Source organism: Pomacea canaliculata, linkage group LG14 (genome assembly GCF_003073045.1).
Source record: "Pomacea canaliculata isolate SZHN2017 linkage group LG14, ASM307304v1, whole genome shotgun sequence".
NCBI classification, from domain to species: domain Eukaryota; kingdom Metazoa; phylum Mollusca; class Gastropoda; order Architaenioglossa; family Ampullariidae; genus Pomacea; species Pomacea canaliculata.
The window spans coordinates 10,479,782-10,497,552 of record NC_037603.1 but is presented as its reverse complement, the minus strand read 5'-3'; the positions used below and the strand labels follow the sequence as shown (position 1 = coordinate 10,497,552).

At 37.8% G+C, this 17,771-nt stretch overlaps 1 protein-coding gene across 2 annotated transcripts in view; it reads right to left on the bottom strand.

Annotated features, from left to right (window-relative positions):
* The window catches only part of LOC112555675 (FERM, ARHGEF and pleckstrin domain-containing protein 2-like), a 55,454-nt gene that overhangs the window by 23,118 nt on the left and 14,565 nt on the right, over positions 1–17,771 (bottom strand). The window contains exons 6-12 of one of the 2 annotated variants that reach the window (XM_025224147.1): positions 17,628–17,757; positions 17,206–17,293; positions 16,200–16,355; positions 15,337–15,390; positions 14,037–14,197; positions 13,408–13,482; positions 8,717–9,051 (exon numbers count right to left, since the gene is read on the bottom strand). In XM_025224147.1, the coding sequence (XP_025079932.1) occupies positions 8,717–9,051; positions 13,408–13,482; positions 14,037–14,197; positions 15,337–15,390; positions 16,200–16,355; positions 17,206–17,293; positions 17,628–17,757 (999 nt within the window). The remainder of the gene's footprint in view (positions 1–8,716; positions 9,052–13,407; positions 13,483–14,036; positions 14,198–15,336; positions 15,391–16,199; positions 16,356–17,205; positions 17,294–17,627; positions 17,758–17,771) is intronic. The other variant, XM_025224148.1, reaches the window with a different exon arrangement.

The following is a 17,771-nucleotide window of genomic DNA, read 5'->3' as shown; positions in this document are numbered from 1 at the left end:
TGCAACGGCTGGTTGAATGCAATGCAATTTGTAATCTAAAGTAGTTCACAATAAAGGCTTTTAACAATGAATTAAATATAAATCTAAGTTTTTTAAAGAAATATAATAATGGGTACATTTACACTGCACACAAAAACTCCATGGGTAAATTAGCATCCATTAAAAAAAGGCATCAAGTATTACACAAAAGGACAGTGCCTCTTTACGTAATCCCCAAGAAAATCTCACGACAAACTCGGACAAGTCTTTATTTTAAGATCTTATGTTAAAAGCTGTCAGTGCAGGTTAAAAATAAAATCACATTTAATTACAAATTTTATTCGTCTTATAAAAAAAAGACTGTATTCTACAAACTGGCGTGTCGCTCACCATAAAAGTGCAAAATACCTATTGTTAACCAGTTTCCAGGACATGAAGATAAAAAAGATTAAAAAAAGAGGAGGAAGTATTCGATGAACAGCCTTGATAAATGTGCAGACTAAAATAAAACCTCAGTTCAAATAAAGATGTAAAGAAGTCTTTTCCAAAGCTAAAGGGACTAAGACATGAGCCCTGACCTGACAATTTTTGCCCCTACATTTTTTTTATTCCTAAACTTGTTATTGAAAAGTGATCCAACATAAATGCAAATGTCTGGCTGTGCTTGTAAATGATATAGAAACAGAAAGCACTTTTAGAAAACATATACTCCTTTGAATTAACTCCATTTCCTAACACAAAGAGCAAAGAAAAAATTAATTCTGTTTCAGTACATTTTGAACTACCCATAGGAATCAACAAGCCTGAAACACAATTTAAATGGATCACACTAAATTCAAATAATGAGGCTATGTAGATACTTCCTCATAACAAATGACAAGTTCTGCTGAGAAGAGTAATTAGCAAACGCATACAAAAATGTGCACCACACTTATAATTCAACTCACAGTACTCTTGTTTTCGTCAGTTCTCAAGTGTTTTCTTGGTCTGAGGTAACCCAACCACATACAGATAACTTTTACTGATAAAACACCACTAAACAGCCTTTATGGATGGTTAAACTTTTGACAAGAGGTGAGACACTGTATATTCACAACCATCTGCTTAAGAGGTCCTCAAATGGTAGTAATAGCAACATATTTAGCAATAGAGGTGTATGAGTGTGTGTTCAATCAACACCAAACACAAGTTGCAGTCCTGTCTGAAGCATGGTGCCCTACATTTTCACAGTGAGAATGTTTTTGATCTACTGATCTTTCTCCATCACTCATAGGAGGGAGTGAATAAGAGGCAACTTACAACTACTCCTCCAAAAAGGCATGGTTAAATCATTAACAGTAGTTTAAATATGTGCAGGTACATGTGTGAATATATATAATGAGAGATAAAAAATCTATTACCTAAAGAAAATTATATTAAAAACGAAAGCCATCAAAATATGCTCAACTTTTTGTAATTTCTAAGATTCTATGTGATTCTTGATAGAATCAGCAGACTTGAGACAAGTGAAATGGAATGTCTGCTATAAATAAATATGTAATGAGATAAATCAAGGGTGAGAATGTAAGTATACATTTTTTAAATTATTTCTTCCATGGAAGAAAATGGACTTTGTGAAAATGTGGTCTACATTGTAAATTCTCTTGAACACCTTATCTAATTAATAATTGTGTAATTACTGTAAAGATATTTATGAAAGAGCTTTTCTTTGATACTAGTTACTTTCTAACTCAGCTTCCTTTAGAACAGATGATAGAAATTTATTATGTGCTAGAAATCAGAGGATAATGATTATGCATAACCACTGTATTTGAAAGTGGTCACACCTAAGAATGCATCATTTTCAACTTTACAATTTTAGATGCCATAGTAACAGTTAATTGTTTGGCAAAGTAACCTGCCTTAAGAAAAATGTGGAATCGCAGAATGCTACCAAGGAATAAAATAAAAAATATTTGATCTGCTGCTATCATCAAACAGAAAACCCTCTTCCTTTTTGTCATCAGTTCTGAGAGAGTGCAGGCAACACAGAAGGACATTAACCTACCTAGTAAATCAAGACCTGTGCGCTGAGATTTTCTTGCAAAGGAAGTTCATAAAAACCATCAGAACTGCCAAAGCACGAAATACTGACCACCCGAGACAGAGAAACAGTTTATTTAATAACTTAGGAATGTAGCCCTAAGACTTCTATGATCTCTTTGCATAAGTAACAGACTGCAATGTCAGCTAGATTATGCATGCATAATTAGGGAGCTTGAAAAAGTCAAAATAGCAATTGATTGCTTGAATAGTACCGTATTTCTTAAAAAAAGGAAATTAGTCAAAGAAGTCAAAGTATTTAGATAAATACAATAAAAGTCACATAGAACTGAAACTCAAGAGATTATTTCGTGCCTCTAGTCCATAAAGATGAAAGGTAATCATCATAAGCTCGCCAAGTAAACAGGCGATTATTCTGAATAAACAAAAATAGCGAAGGTAGCAATGCTCTGTAAGTCTATGGCAGGTTTAAATATTATGCCAGTAAATTTCTGAATGGTCCATCTTGTGAACATGACTAGTTATGGTGCTCATCTACCGTATTATCTCATGAATGACAGATGGAAAATTCAAACTTGAATCAACAGATATTGCACAAGGCCACAAAAGGTTTATCAGTTTGTATATTATCTGTCCATCACAACTGATGCCTGCAAGATTTTCCTGTTTATGTTTGCAAGTCCATAACAGCTGTAACATGATTTGCTTCTGCCAGAAACATTTCTGCATTTTTCTGTGTATACGAGTACACAAACTTCGTGTTTCCATTTATGCTTGTTTTGCAAGCAATACAACAAAATCAAAACCAAAAAGTTAATCTCAAACCTCTGTGAAGTGCAAAAGGGTTCAAAGAATGATCAAATAATGTCAGCATCCATTCGCAGGAAAAAATATGCTTACCTGTCCCATAAGCCCCAGACAGGTGCTAAAATAAGCCACTCTATCAAAGGCTTTCAAAAGGAAAGTACATTAAAACTAAAATAGACAATAAAATGGCAAACCAGAATATCCAAGGACTGAAAACTAACTGGCAGCTATAGTTAAAAAAAGAAGAAAAAAGACAAAAGGAAAATAAATCACAATAACTTAACAATCCAAAAACAACATGATCATCACATACCGAATGAACATCAGCAAAGTGAAATGAACATGTACCTGTTATACAGTGTAGGTCACTAGTTAGAAAAAAACATCCTGGCTCAGACTCCTCAATTTCATTCAAACCCTAAATCAACTATTTTACAAACCATAGCCACAAGGATACTGCTCAGCACTTCTTCAACATTTTACTCAAATAATAACCAAGTACAGGATGGGATAACAATTGTGAAAGAAGTCGGTGAAGGGATGTCAACCATATTAAAAGAAACCACAACAAATGAAACCAGTGACCGAACAGCCTCCAGTCATCACAACCAACAGCTAAAATGTTTTTCGCCAGGTCTATTCACAGCCATGAAAACTAACAGGAAGACTAAAGAGGGAATTTGACTATCTGAAGTATATTATATAATATAGAATTTATTATCTAGATATTGCCTGTAGCATAGATTAGTCAGTCGAGTTTTATTTTTTAAAAAAATGTGCCGTAGCTCCAAAACATGGGCACTCCTTCGAAAGTCAGGCACGTTTTAAAATTCAATTTTGCTTCTGATGTAATTTAGAAAGAGATACCCTAACCAGAAATCATCTGTCTTCAATCAGATTATGTTGTTTAATCTAAAATCTAAAAAAAAAACCACCCCAAAGTTATACCTTCTAAAATGGGAGCCCAACACTACCAGGCTGGTTGTAAGTGTTGTGAAGACTTGACAGAACACTACATAAACACACGCTTACCTCCCCACATTCTAAGTTGCAGAGCTGAGTTTGGGGGAAATATGGAAGAGTAAGGGTCTGCCAGTTAAACTTGCTCATCCCAGCTGACACTTTAGAATGATTTCTTGTATGAAAAGGCAGGCATAACAACAGACTGACAGGGGCAGAGAAACAACCAGGAGACTAGAGCCACAGAGGCAAGAAAAGAAGTAAAATTCAGGGGAAGTTAATAGTATCAGATATTTCTAGACACCCTCTTGTGTCAAACATGACAGTTTTTAGAACTACACCTACAATTTCCATTTGACGAGCATTTTAAAATTACAAATAAAAATTTTACTAAGAATCATCCCCTTCTGAAGTATCAAGTGTTTTTAAAATGGACACACACACATATGAATACATGTGCGTGCATGAACAAGAGCGTGTGCACATATAAAAGCTGCAATCTCTGCTCATATGCCTTGAGCTGTGCAGAATCAGGCAACTTTTAAAGCTTACTGAATATGACCTTCATTTGTGTGTCATTTTTTTCAAAAAATTATCACGGGTGCAATGAAATCTGGAGCAAGAAATAAAAATATTTGTAACTTATAAATACCCAGAGCCCACCACCATATAAAAAAGCCTTTGGTACCCATTTCAACCATGCACTGTCTACTTCATGCTTGCAGATATGCAACACATTAACACAAGGAATAAAAAGATTATACATTAATAACATGACAATATTAAAACCCAACATTTTAAGGATCATCTATCTCATGACGCTGTTTTCAAGACAAAAAAGAAAGGTAACAGATTATTACCAGATACCATTCACTTGTTCTATACCAACTGACCAAATTCAGCGATGAAAATGATTTAACATATTTGTCAAAAGCAAAGTTGTAACATGAAAAAAGTCTATACACTGCTGACGGCAAGCAAAAATTTAAAAAAAAACCCAACCAAAGAAACATTTTTTTTAAATATTTAAAATAAGGGGATATCAATAAGAATAAGTGATCTAGACCATCTCTGCTGCATCAAATGGATCACATATTTTTTAAACACAAACACAAATTTACTTCAAAACTGCATTCAAATATTGTCAGAGGTATCTAAAGATACATCCACTTGAAAGAACCCAGTCACAACTCATATAACAGGTTCACTTTCAGAGGGTATATTGTACTGGCATTGGTAACCTTAGAATCAAACCTGCACTACACTGCTGACCAAGCACTTATAAATCAAAAACAAAAGAAAAACTCCATTCACAACTTCTTGCTATCTTCTGAGATAATGTTTTCTTGATAAGATTAGCGTCATTGATTCTGGAAGTCAGAGTTTCTCTTGGCTGTCGATGCAGGTGGAGCTGTCCCACCACCCACACCATCACCAAAGGCCACTTCCGGTACTTGGTGCTGCCTCTTTGGCAGGTAGGTGGCCTCATCAAAGTCACTCTCACTTTCACTTGTTGTGTAGGTAATGTCTGCAAAGTCTTGCCCCTCCAGGCTCAACAAGGGGTCTACGCTAGGGCGTTTTTCACCAGTTATCACCACCGCCCCCGCAGTCATTTCCCCTGAGGAGAGAGATGAATTACTGCTCCCTGCACACTGCAGAAAGAGGGGAGGGGGAGGAAAGTCCTCAACAATTACGCTGCTTTTTCCAACATCACTTACAAAGCTGCCTTCTAAAGACTCCAGCCGTTCGAGCGTGTCTAGTGGGGAAGTGTCACGATTGTGACTTGCATTTGTTGTCATGGTACCCTCACTCATCTCGCCCATGCCAGAGTCTATAGTGTTGAACTTTCCTGTTTCAGCCAAACACTTGGATGCTGCATACTGCAGGTACACTTCTTTTGCTGTGCCGTGATCGACCACATCACCCTCGTCGGAGGATGACCCAGAGCTTCCTGAGTAGGTGATGTCACTTTCTGAACCCTGATGCCGAAGATTCTCCAGTGTCTCCAGAATATCACCTGAATCAATGTCATCAGGGTGAGAACTGCCCCCAAGACTGGATGATGGGCCTTCATCCAAAGGACTAGGCATAACTGTCATGCTAACATCACTGTGGAAACTATGAGTACTTTCTGTATCCTCATGCCAGCTGACACGCTTGGGCTCAGCCTTTGCAGCAATTTTTTCTTTTTGTCCACCACCTTCTGCTGAAGGTTCCTCTTCAACCCTCTCCAATGACCAACGTTTATGTGGGTCTTTGCAGCTGTTTCCACTGTCGTCTGTTACAAGTGTTGTGGGAACACCCATCACAGCTGTTACTGTTGATAACATGGTAATAGCTGTCTCAGCCTCAGATTGATCAGGTCTGAAGGTTGAAAAAGTCAACACTGATAGTACTGGCTCAGCTTGACAAGGAGGGCTTTCGGTGTCACTATATATTAGTGCTGCAGCTGCAGAATGCGAATCAAAAGGCAGCTGGGAGTCATTGTCATCTGGCAATGTAGGCTTTGGTTGATCATTTGACCCTGGTTTAATATGCTGGTCTTTCATTTCTTCCTTTCTATGGCTAGTTGTTGAGGGGTTTATTGCTGTGGCTGGAACTTTAAAAGCTGTGCAAGTGTTGGGTGCAGAATTGCATTTGGTGCTCTGATCTTCTTGCCACTGACACTGTCCAGCGGACTGACAGCTACCTAATGATGCAACAATTGTGTCAGGCGGAGGGGAAGGCATAGTTGCTGGGCACTCTGATGACATAATGAATGACGACTGGGGAGACAACTCCATGAGAAGTTCTGAAGGAGGAGGTGGAAAGGCATCTAAATCAGATTCTTCAATGCCACCAACATCACTATCTCCCAAGGGAGGTGGCAATAGCAAATCACATGGCGGTGGGGGGAAATCTTCCTGATCCATTGTTACACCAACTGCTGTCACCAGAGGTGGAGGAGGCAGTGGTAGTTGTGCATTCAGTGATGTGACTGATGTCACAGTCCCTGGGGAGGTGTCTCGTTTAAGTGATGACATGGTCTTGGGTGCAACAGGTGGTTTGCGAAATGTTTTAGGCATGACAGGAGGTTTCTGTGGCTTGGGAGAAACAAGTGGCTTTGTAACAGTCACAGTGTTTGTGCTGATTGTTGTCAAAATTGGAGTCATTGGTGGGGGTTCTGCTTCAGCTGTTGGATTGGGAGGTCGAGGTGGTGGCTGTGGCATACGAGGTGGTGTTTGTGGTACTATAGGAGGTGGTGGTGGTGGTGGTGCCATAAGAGGTCGTGATGGTGGCATATAAGGTGGTGGTTGTGGTGACATAGGATGTGTTTGTGGTGGTATATGATGCTGTGTTTGTGGTGGCATAGGAACTGGTGGTGGAGGTGGCATATGACGTGGTGTTTGTGGTGACATATGCTGTGTTTGTGGTGGTATAGGAACTGGTGGTGGAGGTGGCATATGAGGTGGTGTTTGTGGTGACATATGATGTGTTTGTGGTGGTATATGATGCTGTGTTTGTGGTGGCATAGGAACTGGTGGCGGAGGTGGCATATGAGGTGGTGTTTGTGGTGGTATATGAATTGGTGGTTGTGGTGGCAACAGCGGAAGAACATCCATTTCCTCTTTTGAGTCCCTCTCCACCTTGATATTAACCATTTTTTTATCTCCATCAAAACTCTCTACAACTGGCTGTTGAGAAATACAAACATCATCACTGGCAGATATCTGTCTGCCTGTTCTGATACATTCATTAACATCTACACCCACTTTCTCCCATGATGCCTCAACTGGCTGCTCTGATCCAGACTGTGGACTCTTCATCTCCATTTGCTTCAGGATGTCTAGTTCAGATGATGGACTAGTTGTATCATCCACAGAAGAGTAGCTATCACGGGCTGGGAGTTTATTATAATGTACAAGCTCAAATCTGCGAGTCAGCGATGGGGACCTGTCTTTGTAGGCTCTCTGCGCACTTTCCCCACCAACACCCTCCTCCTGCAGCATCCGCACTCTTGGGCTTTTGCTGCGTGAGCGACGGGTTGAAGGTCCATCCGCTGCAGGAGACACTGCAGCCTCCTCTTTCTTTTCATCAGCTGCTGCAATGTAAGATCTACGGTGCAGAACATACGGGATATCCTCAATGAGATCAGCATTTACTACCACTGGTGTTCTGGTCTGGATGGCTGGAGCACTCCCCACATGAGAAACAGTGCCTGTTGTATTGCTAAGAGTTGTCTCCAAATCAGAGCTCTTCTGAGCTTCTCGCAGACCACTGACTTCTGATCTCTGTACAGTGTGAACCTCTGCCTGGGTTACTGACACAGATGGATTGCTGTTACATATTGCACTTGCTACTTCTGATGATGGTTGTGGGGGTGGTGGTGGTGATGGGAGTGGCATCTGCTGCCCAACGATGACGTCTGAAGATGACGAAGAGCACACCTGAGCAGTAACACCTGTTCTGTCTGTGCATGGAACATCAATGATAACACTACCATTTGTAACAATCTTACCTTTTTTTTCAATGTTTCTCATGACCTCTTCCATGTTCCTCACACCTGTTGGACTTACCACACCAGTCTGATTGCTTGAGTCAGTAATTACGGCTAACTCCTCTACCCTGCTGCCACACACATCTTCACTCCCTGCCATCCTGTTCTCAGCATTAGATGGTTCAATATGTTCTGACACTTTAATGTTATTTGCATTTTGATTGGCTGACAACTTGTTGTTAGACAACCTATGAACTCTGTTATCGTCATCATCATCATCATCAACATCAGCATCATTCACGTCCTCATCACAAATGGCTGCCACTTGGTGACAAAAACGTGAATCAGAAAAGTCAGGCTTTTGATCAACGTAAACAGAGTCAAGAGTGGGCTGTGAGTCAGAAAGAGAAAGAGGAATATCATCAAACTTATCAAAATCTGAGTCAGCACCTGGTGAGTCGGAGTGAGGCAGCCGAGCATCAACTGCAGCAGTATCCACAGGCTGGTTGATGAATTCTCCTCCTTCAGAATCTGCTGACAGTCCATGTTCAAGACGTGGAGATCCAAGTGAACGACTTCCTGACATGGAGGAATCGGAATGGATCTCAGCAGTCTCCAGTCTTGTTGGAGGTATTGGAGGAAGCCCAGAGGATGAAGTCTCCAAGATGTGGGAGCCACTTGATGCTGTGGAGTTGTGTAAATCTGAGGAGTTGTGCACAGAAGGCTTTGCAGAAATTTTTGGTGTAACACTTGTGCTGCGGCTGGAGATGCGGCCACTGACAGACCTTAAGCACACAGACAAAATATTTCAAGTGTTAACAACTTTGAGGGTGATCATCTCTACATGTGCAAAATCTTAAGACATGCAGCAAAAACCATGAACACAGCTACTAACCAGCCATAGTTTGGCCAAGTTAGCTGTGACTGACAAGAGAATAAAGCAGGATTTGTATGTGAGTGTGAACTGGTTTTGTCACAATTGCTTACACATATCCTTGCCATAGTTCCTAAATGCCATCTTAAGTTCACATGTAAAGCCTCCAGTATGACAGCAAAGATGGAGCCAAGGAAATACTGATGGGAATCAGGAACATGAGTAAATAAGTGAACACAAAAGGTAACATGACTGAAGGCAAGACATTATGAAAACAAAATAATTTTAAAAGAAAAAAAATCTTACTGGCTTCAGAACTTACTTTTTGTTAGCCCTTGAAAGCATGAATGACAGAAATTTAAAACAAAAACAGGATGAAATGTAAGACAGTAATATACTGCAACACGCAAAAACTACAAACGAAAAGTGATAACAGTGAACATGAGATGACAGTATGAACTCTCCTTTCACCAGCTACCAATAATTTAGTTCTTTCTACACACAGAGTAGTTGTTCAATTTTACTACCTCCACACCGTACATAGAATTAATTGCAGACAATGTTGCAAGCATGCAAGTTCTTATTAACTAATGCACTCATCTGCTCTCTCTTACTTCTCTCATGCCAACTTCTAACATGCCTCACAAATATGTGTGTGCTTGCACAGCGTGTGATGAGAGAGATTCACTGGAGAAGTCCAAGTGATAATTATGGTGAAATTATGAGTGCTATGCAAATATCTAATATTATCTCGAGGGAAGAATCAATGGCTATTTCAAGGATATCAACTTGCTGAGCATACTTGTAACATCATTGACCTAGTGCAGGTCCAGCAATATGAGCTGCCCAACAAGACTTAGGCTTCAGATGAAAAAAAACCCCACAAATACATCATTTTCCCCCTTAGCTATATGGACTTTTAAGAGGGACACAATGGCGCTTGAGTGCTATGTTAAATCCAGTTTTCTGTGACTGGTTGACCTGCTAGATGCTGCAACCAGCATATCTGCAAAAACTCTTAAAGACTCACCAAAATGAGACTTATTTTTTAATGAGATTAGTTCACTACCAGATAAAAGAAAATAAAGTTAGTCACATAAGCATTTGATCGAAGGGGAGTGCAGAGAGAGTGCATATATCTTGGATCAGTTTTTTCCCATTAAGGCAGTTCCCATCTCCTCTTGATGTTGTCGTTTCCCCAACTCTAAAAGGGATAAGGAGTTCTCTTCATCTATACAAGTTGGTGTTTTTCTTTGAATTCTTTTCATACACATCAATGCTGGAACAACACTAATTAACTTGAAATAAATTATCACCCTGATGGGTCTTTAACAATAAAATGCAAACACCTATATAGCATTGCAATGGGTTGGAAATAATGCCTGGTTTTAATTTATCACCATTAAGTCATTCTCAGATCTACTTTAGTTTTATATATGAGCAAGACCTAGTTTGGGGGAAGATGACAAGAATAACATAAGTGAACAAAAAATTACATTAATAAAGAATAAAATAGAAACACTGCGGAGCAATGCAATTTTTTCTCTCATTCTCTTACTTTTTCTTTCTCAGTCTCTCATTCTTTATCTACTTCGTTCAAATTACTCTTACTCCATCCCCACTTCCTCTCTCTCTCACACACACACACACACGCGTTTCTGATCACACAGAAATGTATGTAGTCAGGTAACAGTGCTCTAAATAACACAAATAACAGTTGTGAAATGAGTAGGAAAATGTAAATTATTTGGTATTGTGAAAATCGAAAATGGCAACATGAATGTAACAAACAGACATGCAAGCTTATTTTCATCACTGTATGTTTTCAAATGTCAGGGAATAATGTTAAATGTATAAAAGCAAGACATCAGGGGAAAAACACAATGGCCTTTGTGTGTGCATGTGTGGTTTTTTTAAAGCTTGTGGTCAATAAGAATCCCAATAGTTTTCTGCAGGGAACTAGATAACACCAACAACCAACAATTTTGACTCGGAAATCCCCTTGCATTTTATGATTGGGAAACAGCAGCACTTACATGCATGCACCACAAACATACACCCAAAGGTTAAGAGAGGTTAACCTACATCCATATATACAACTGCACGAGTGATATTTTTATTGGACAAAAACTGTTATTTTAATGAAAATATCATTCACTTCAAAGGCAAATGAACTACTGGTTTCTTTCAATGCTCAACTGTGCTATTTCTAATGCTGATATTATTTGAAGGTAAAAAAAAAAAGGGGGAGAGAAGAGACATTAAGCCCTCTATCTCAATGACAAGCAAAAACAATGAACATTTAATCCTTTCACCACCTTAATGGAAACCAGGCCTATCCATCCCCGCCAGGTACAGACAGCATGAATGGCAGGCTGCCCGCATTCTCCGTCTGAACAAGAGGAATAGGGATTCTGAACATACACGTGTGTGTGACAGGGTGCCCATGTTTGGGTGCATGCACGTGTGTGTGTGTAACTAAACATGATTGCAGGTTCTCACACTCACAAGGGAATATATTTAATTTACATTTGTTTGACACAGGTCATCTGGCAGTCTGGGTCAGCCAGTCGAATGGCCTAGATCTAACAATGCCTTGTTGAAGCAGAGAAAATTATGAAGCCACAAGTGCAACTGCACCTACTCTTAGTCAATCAATTCACAATTTTAAAAGCTCTTATTACATGGACTGCATAAGCCTTTCTCTCACCAGCACAGACTTTTTCCAGTTGTACATTACTGCACATAGTGAAGAAATCAAGGTGGTAGTTTTGTATCACATTGCAACACCCTCAAGCCTGTTCAAATCCTACATTTTATTGGGAATACAAATTCTTTCTCATTAATTTGTATTTTTCTAAACCTTTTCAAACTACCTTCCTTTGCTAAGCAGGTTTTTAAGTCGCAAATTGGAGAAGAATTTAGCAGTAAAGGGGAGGAGGGAAGAATGACTTGAGGGGGGTGGGTGAATGGGGAAATGAAAGGTCACTACCATTATAGAAATAATGTGAATAACCCTAAAGAGTTCTCCTTCATAATCTGAAAATACATACACTGTTATCAACTCAAAAATTCACCTTGTATCACACAAATAAATATGATTACATGCACACTCAAGCCATATCCTACTGAGTGGGGTTAATCAAATGTTGCCTCTCTCTCACCACAAAACAATAGATATCAAAACCAATGACCTGTACATGCACAGACCGACATATATGGACATATGGATGCAGAAAATACAATTACATACAGCAGTTTACTCATATTTGGAAACAACAGTTTTTAATTCTTTTTGAAACAGGGCACTAAAAGCTCCTTTACTTTTATTATTTTTTGGTGGTCATGAAGCTACTGGTCCTGCTAAAAAGGGTCAAAAACATATATCAACTGAGAAAAGACAACAGGGGCAACCATCCCCACTCCTTTTTCTTTGTTTCCCAGCAACCATGTTCACAGTTCATTTAGTTACTGAATGTAGATCAACGTTCACAGTATGTATAAACAGTAAGAAGCAAAGGGAAACCTCTGTAGCTCAATGGTTTGTGTGTGCTAGTTGAAGATCAGCAGAAATAAGCACCTAATTTATCACGGAAAACAAAGTTTGCTAGTTCAAGACCTGCAGACATAAGTACCTAATTTATCACAGAAAGTAAAGTTGCCAAAAGGAGAGGATTAGATCGACAGATATGGTGAAGCACTTAACATTCACTAGTCAGATAACCACTAGGTTAAGAAACTTTTAAACATTTTTTGTTTTTGTCCTTATTAATTATTTTGCTTGCATGGGTGCATTAGCATGCAGGTATTAAAGACTGTTTAGAAATGAATCAGACTTCAAAATAAATCTGATTTGGTGCAGAATGTCCTTTTAGCCAACTTGAAAAACAAAAAGGATCTTTTGACAATCTTTTTGATGTGTATCTCTGAAGAGATGAGAAGTGAAATGACCCAAAGAGAAAAAGAGCAAAGTTATCGTATGTTACAGGATACAAGATGCACTTATCAACAATATCATCAATGATAGCAAATCTAAGTCATGTGTGTTAATAAACAAAATCTTCAACCTTATTTCAACACATTGAAAAGAGTGAATGTCAACACATTAACATGTTTCTTTATCAATATTCATGCAAACAAAAAAGATATGAAATATGTGAAAAGAAGTTTTGCAACATTACTACAAAAATTAGACAGCAAATGGGAACAACGCTGGAACTAGAAGCCATCAATATTAGAACTAAAGATCAAATGCAAAAAAACATACCTTTCTATTATTGGTCGTTTGACTATGTTTTCTCGTACATATTCTTGCAGCTCCTTCTGAGTTCTACCGCTATACCTGTTCATTTAAAATAACATAAGAAAAGTATAAAGAATCAATAAAAATCTTGAAAATGAGTAAAGAAAAGGAAAAGAATTTAATGATTATGCACTTTATAACACCTAAGTCTCATTCAAACAGATCCACATAAAAGAAGGTAAACAACAATTACTTGACAATTAACCACTATAATAAAATAGCAGTGAATGTAAAGGAATGCAAAGCAGTGTAAGCAGTGGCATGAAATGTGTGTGAAGTCTACAGTGAAATGTGCATGTAATCTATAGCAAAATGTAAATGTTGTCAATAGTGTGTGTGTGTGGTGACTGGTAGTGTGTGATAGGCAACTGTCACAAAGCACTGGCCCTCATTAAAGCATGCTCATTGTGAAATATCACTTAATGAAATAAATTCTTCTTCTTGTCTCTTCTTCTAAAAGTTATTCAGGAAATGTTACGCATTTGTTTTTTTACAGACTTCCACACCAGTTCACCAGCCAGCTCCTACTGAGAATATTTCAAAAGATTGAAAAATATTATTCAGCTGTCATGCTGTATTCCAAACACACTAACCTGAAAGAGGATCCTCGACTGACGACGCGCGTCTTGTTGCGGGGCATTTTTTTTATTGTTTGGCACCGAAAAAAGCTGTGGTGTTCTATGCATTTTTTCCAGAAATATTTGCATCTGTCTCGTGTATCAAAGAAAAACTCCACTGTGTCTTTGTAATATCCCTGAAAACGAAATTGATGAAAATCTCATAACTTCTTTTTTTAAGGCATTATTCAAAGGATGTTGGAACCATTGTATAATTACTTTCTAGAACTGGCTATTTTTGTGTCTATTACCTGCAAATGGTAATTAATATGTCTCATTTTTTTGTGAAGGGCTTTGACTCTGTTCATATGAATCACTATGTATATTATTAAAAGCATATGCAACAAAAACATGGCTTAAGAAGGCAAAAAAGTAAGTTGAAAAGAGTTGACTTGAATATAACACTTTACAGAGGTCGTTTTTAATAAACAAAAGCTTTTTCTTCGCCATGGCAGTATAAAGCAACACATTACCTTTTATATTAATGTCTGATAATGAGCTTTGCTTACTTTCCTTAAGCTATAACAGCACTTTAACTTTGGTCAACAGTAACATTCATACACAGGTACTGTTGGTATTTTCCAAAAAGGATTTACAAATGCATGCAAAGCACTATCACAATAATTAATAATCACAAAAATTAAAGTCTCAGTTTAGTCCTGTCCAGCAGTCCTCCTACATGAATGATTCAGACATTATTGATTGCAACAAGTATGATTAAGTTAATATCAAAAATGCTTGGAAGAAATGCACTTATATTATGTTTTCTGAAAGTGGGTTTGTCATGCGAAGTCTCATGCACTGAATAACAATAACCATAATGCTGGCAAGAGCTAAAAGATAACCAGTACCTTTGAGACATTATTTTGGTTAAGGTCATGTGTTTATATATATATGCATTTTAATATACCTCTATTGTTATTGAACAGAGGTGCAAATAATAAGAGCATAGTCATACAGAAATGTGACATCAAACAACAATCCCAAACTTAATTTCCATCACAGACCATTTACAGGGTAACTACAAATCCCATACTGGGGAAAACATGGCTATGAAAACGCAAATTTCTACATGAGAGAATGAGTTAATTGGATGCTGTAAACTAAAATAGATATTAACTGGGGCAAGGACTTCTTAAAGATGTAACTGTTTGGACTGGTGCATCCTGTACAAAACACCATGCTTGAGATGTCATGACACAACATCAAAGTCAAGACAAATGGTCACAATCAGCAAAACACTGTCGGTCAAAGGTCAGAGTTAAAGGCCAAGTACCAAGCACTGAGGAGCATCTGGATTGGGTTGGTAAACTTCACTTCTCCGCACTGCCTGAAGAAAGAATACGCAACTTTTTCCATTGTTTTAAAGCAATCAATACAACACTATTCTACATTCTGCTCCGATGGAAAAATCTCTCTATAAAAAAGTCTTAACTGGAAAGTGTACAGATCTTGTTATCATTTACATTTTTATACTTCTTGTAAAGTCCCACTAGTAATTCACAAACATACAGCACATAATGTCAGAAAAACAAAAGCTTTTTACAATATGATTTAGAAGTGCTGTTGTACAAACTCTACAAAACATTTAAAAAGAAAAAGCACCTATAATTTCTGACATAAAAAAGACAATGCTAACAACCTCAGGATGAAAAGTGCAAAATATCTGATGCAGATGCAAAGTTGAGAAAAAAAATCTCTCGCTTATAACATGCAAATGCTTGACAGAAAATGCCATCTCTAAAGACTATTTTTCCAAGATGATAAACCTTTATCCAAAATTGTGCTGCAAACATAGAGCTAAGAGAATTTACCACAAAGTCTTGCACACCAGAGACAACGTGACAATGTCTAATGGTCAACAAAAAGAACAGGCTTGCACACATGCATGCAACGATGCACGCACATGTGCACACCTTTCTCTCTGTCACTCACTCAGGTATGCAAACATTCTCTCTCACACATTCTCTGGCTTAAACTCCTTCCCCCACTTTCCCCAAAATACCCACACAGCCATTAATATCACAAGAAAAGCTGTGAATATGGGAAATAAATACAACAGACTTTGGATATAAAGAATTCCATTTAAATAACAAAAGCTGACACTCACAATGTATGTTTAAAATAACAAGTACTTACATAGCTTTCTGGGTGAAGCTTAATGAGGAATTTTTTGCGCTTAAAGCTGAGTTTCCTCACTTTTGCCCAGGAAAATGTATTAATTTTTGTCATTCCTTGGAATACCAACACACCCATGTGTGCCACTGCCAGATTAAGTGATACACCTTCATGGTCCTGAAAACAATATGAGACAATGAGAATAAAATGATGAGAGGAGCAATAGTACCCTAAGTTTCACAAAAAGAGATTTAGATTTTGTGCAGTCTCCAGGCACATGACTGCCTTGAGATGTCATTAGTCACTGCTAGGTCATCTTGGAAAATGCTGTTACATTTTCTCTTTGTGTATTTGTTATCTTCTTCTCATGCTGTCTTTAAAACAGTGCCTAACGAAAACACAGCAAGATTAATAGGCTAGAATAGCATATTTAAATGAAACACTTTTGACAAAGTAAGCTTTCTAATCAAGAAGACGAAACAGCTACAAAATCAAAATGTTCAAATGCCACACTTTTCATAGTTTCAACATGATAGGGAAGAGTGACATTCCTATTGATTTTGCTGTCTTCTATTCTTCAGTGTTCCCTTCAACATGCTCTGCATTACTTTCACAATAAATATCAAATATATCTTTTTACAAGTAAGCATAGTCATCAGTATACAGCATATGTGTGCAAGTGCTAAGCAGGAACTGGTTAGCAACTTACAGAGTAATTAACAAACAGAAGTTGTCATATCAGACTGTTGACCACTGTTAACCATAAATGTAATGTTATCCCTTAAGTGAAAATCTGTGGTTTCCTTGATAGGGTACCAGCAATGCATATGTTTCATGCAAATTTATTTGTCTGGCCTACAAAATCTGCTTCACAAGAACCATTTTGCATAAGTTAGTTATCTTCATAAAGCAAGAAAAACTCAGGTAGTGTTTGTCCTATAAAAAACATAATAGAATAATTATTTGACCTGAAATGCTTTTTTCTGGTTAATATGAAACCTCCAACTGAATAAAGAAGTTGAGGTACCTTGGCTGGATGAAATTTGATTCCATACATCTCCACTTTGCGAGCAGTGTCTAGGAGATTGGAGTCTGCTTCTGAAGGGGATTCTCCTCTGCACACAGGCACCATCACAAAGCTAACATCTTTAATTTCAGAAACACAAACTTAAAGACCTACCCAAATAGTCAGAGTTATAAACAGATTCTGGTAGGTAGAGATAATATAAATATACTTCGTAAATTTCAGCACCTGAAACAGCGGTTTATTCATTATCTAGTTTCAAAGTTTGTGGTAGTCATATTATTGTTTAATATTGTAAAGAACTCCCTTTGGCATTAAGCAAGATATTGATCAGTGCTGCCTTGAGTTGAAACATTTCTGCGATTAGTGTCTCAATGCTTTCATTCTTTAAAAATAAAGTTTTAAAGTGTCAAGATAATACATACACATGCTGTCGATGGTATTCCATGACTTTCTGAAGCATCTCAACTGTTTGCTGTCGCTGAGGAACAAACTTGAATGAAGAAAGATATGAAATGTCTCTATATTCATCCACAAGAAAGTCACCAATCTCTCCTGCAATGTAACCA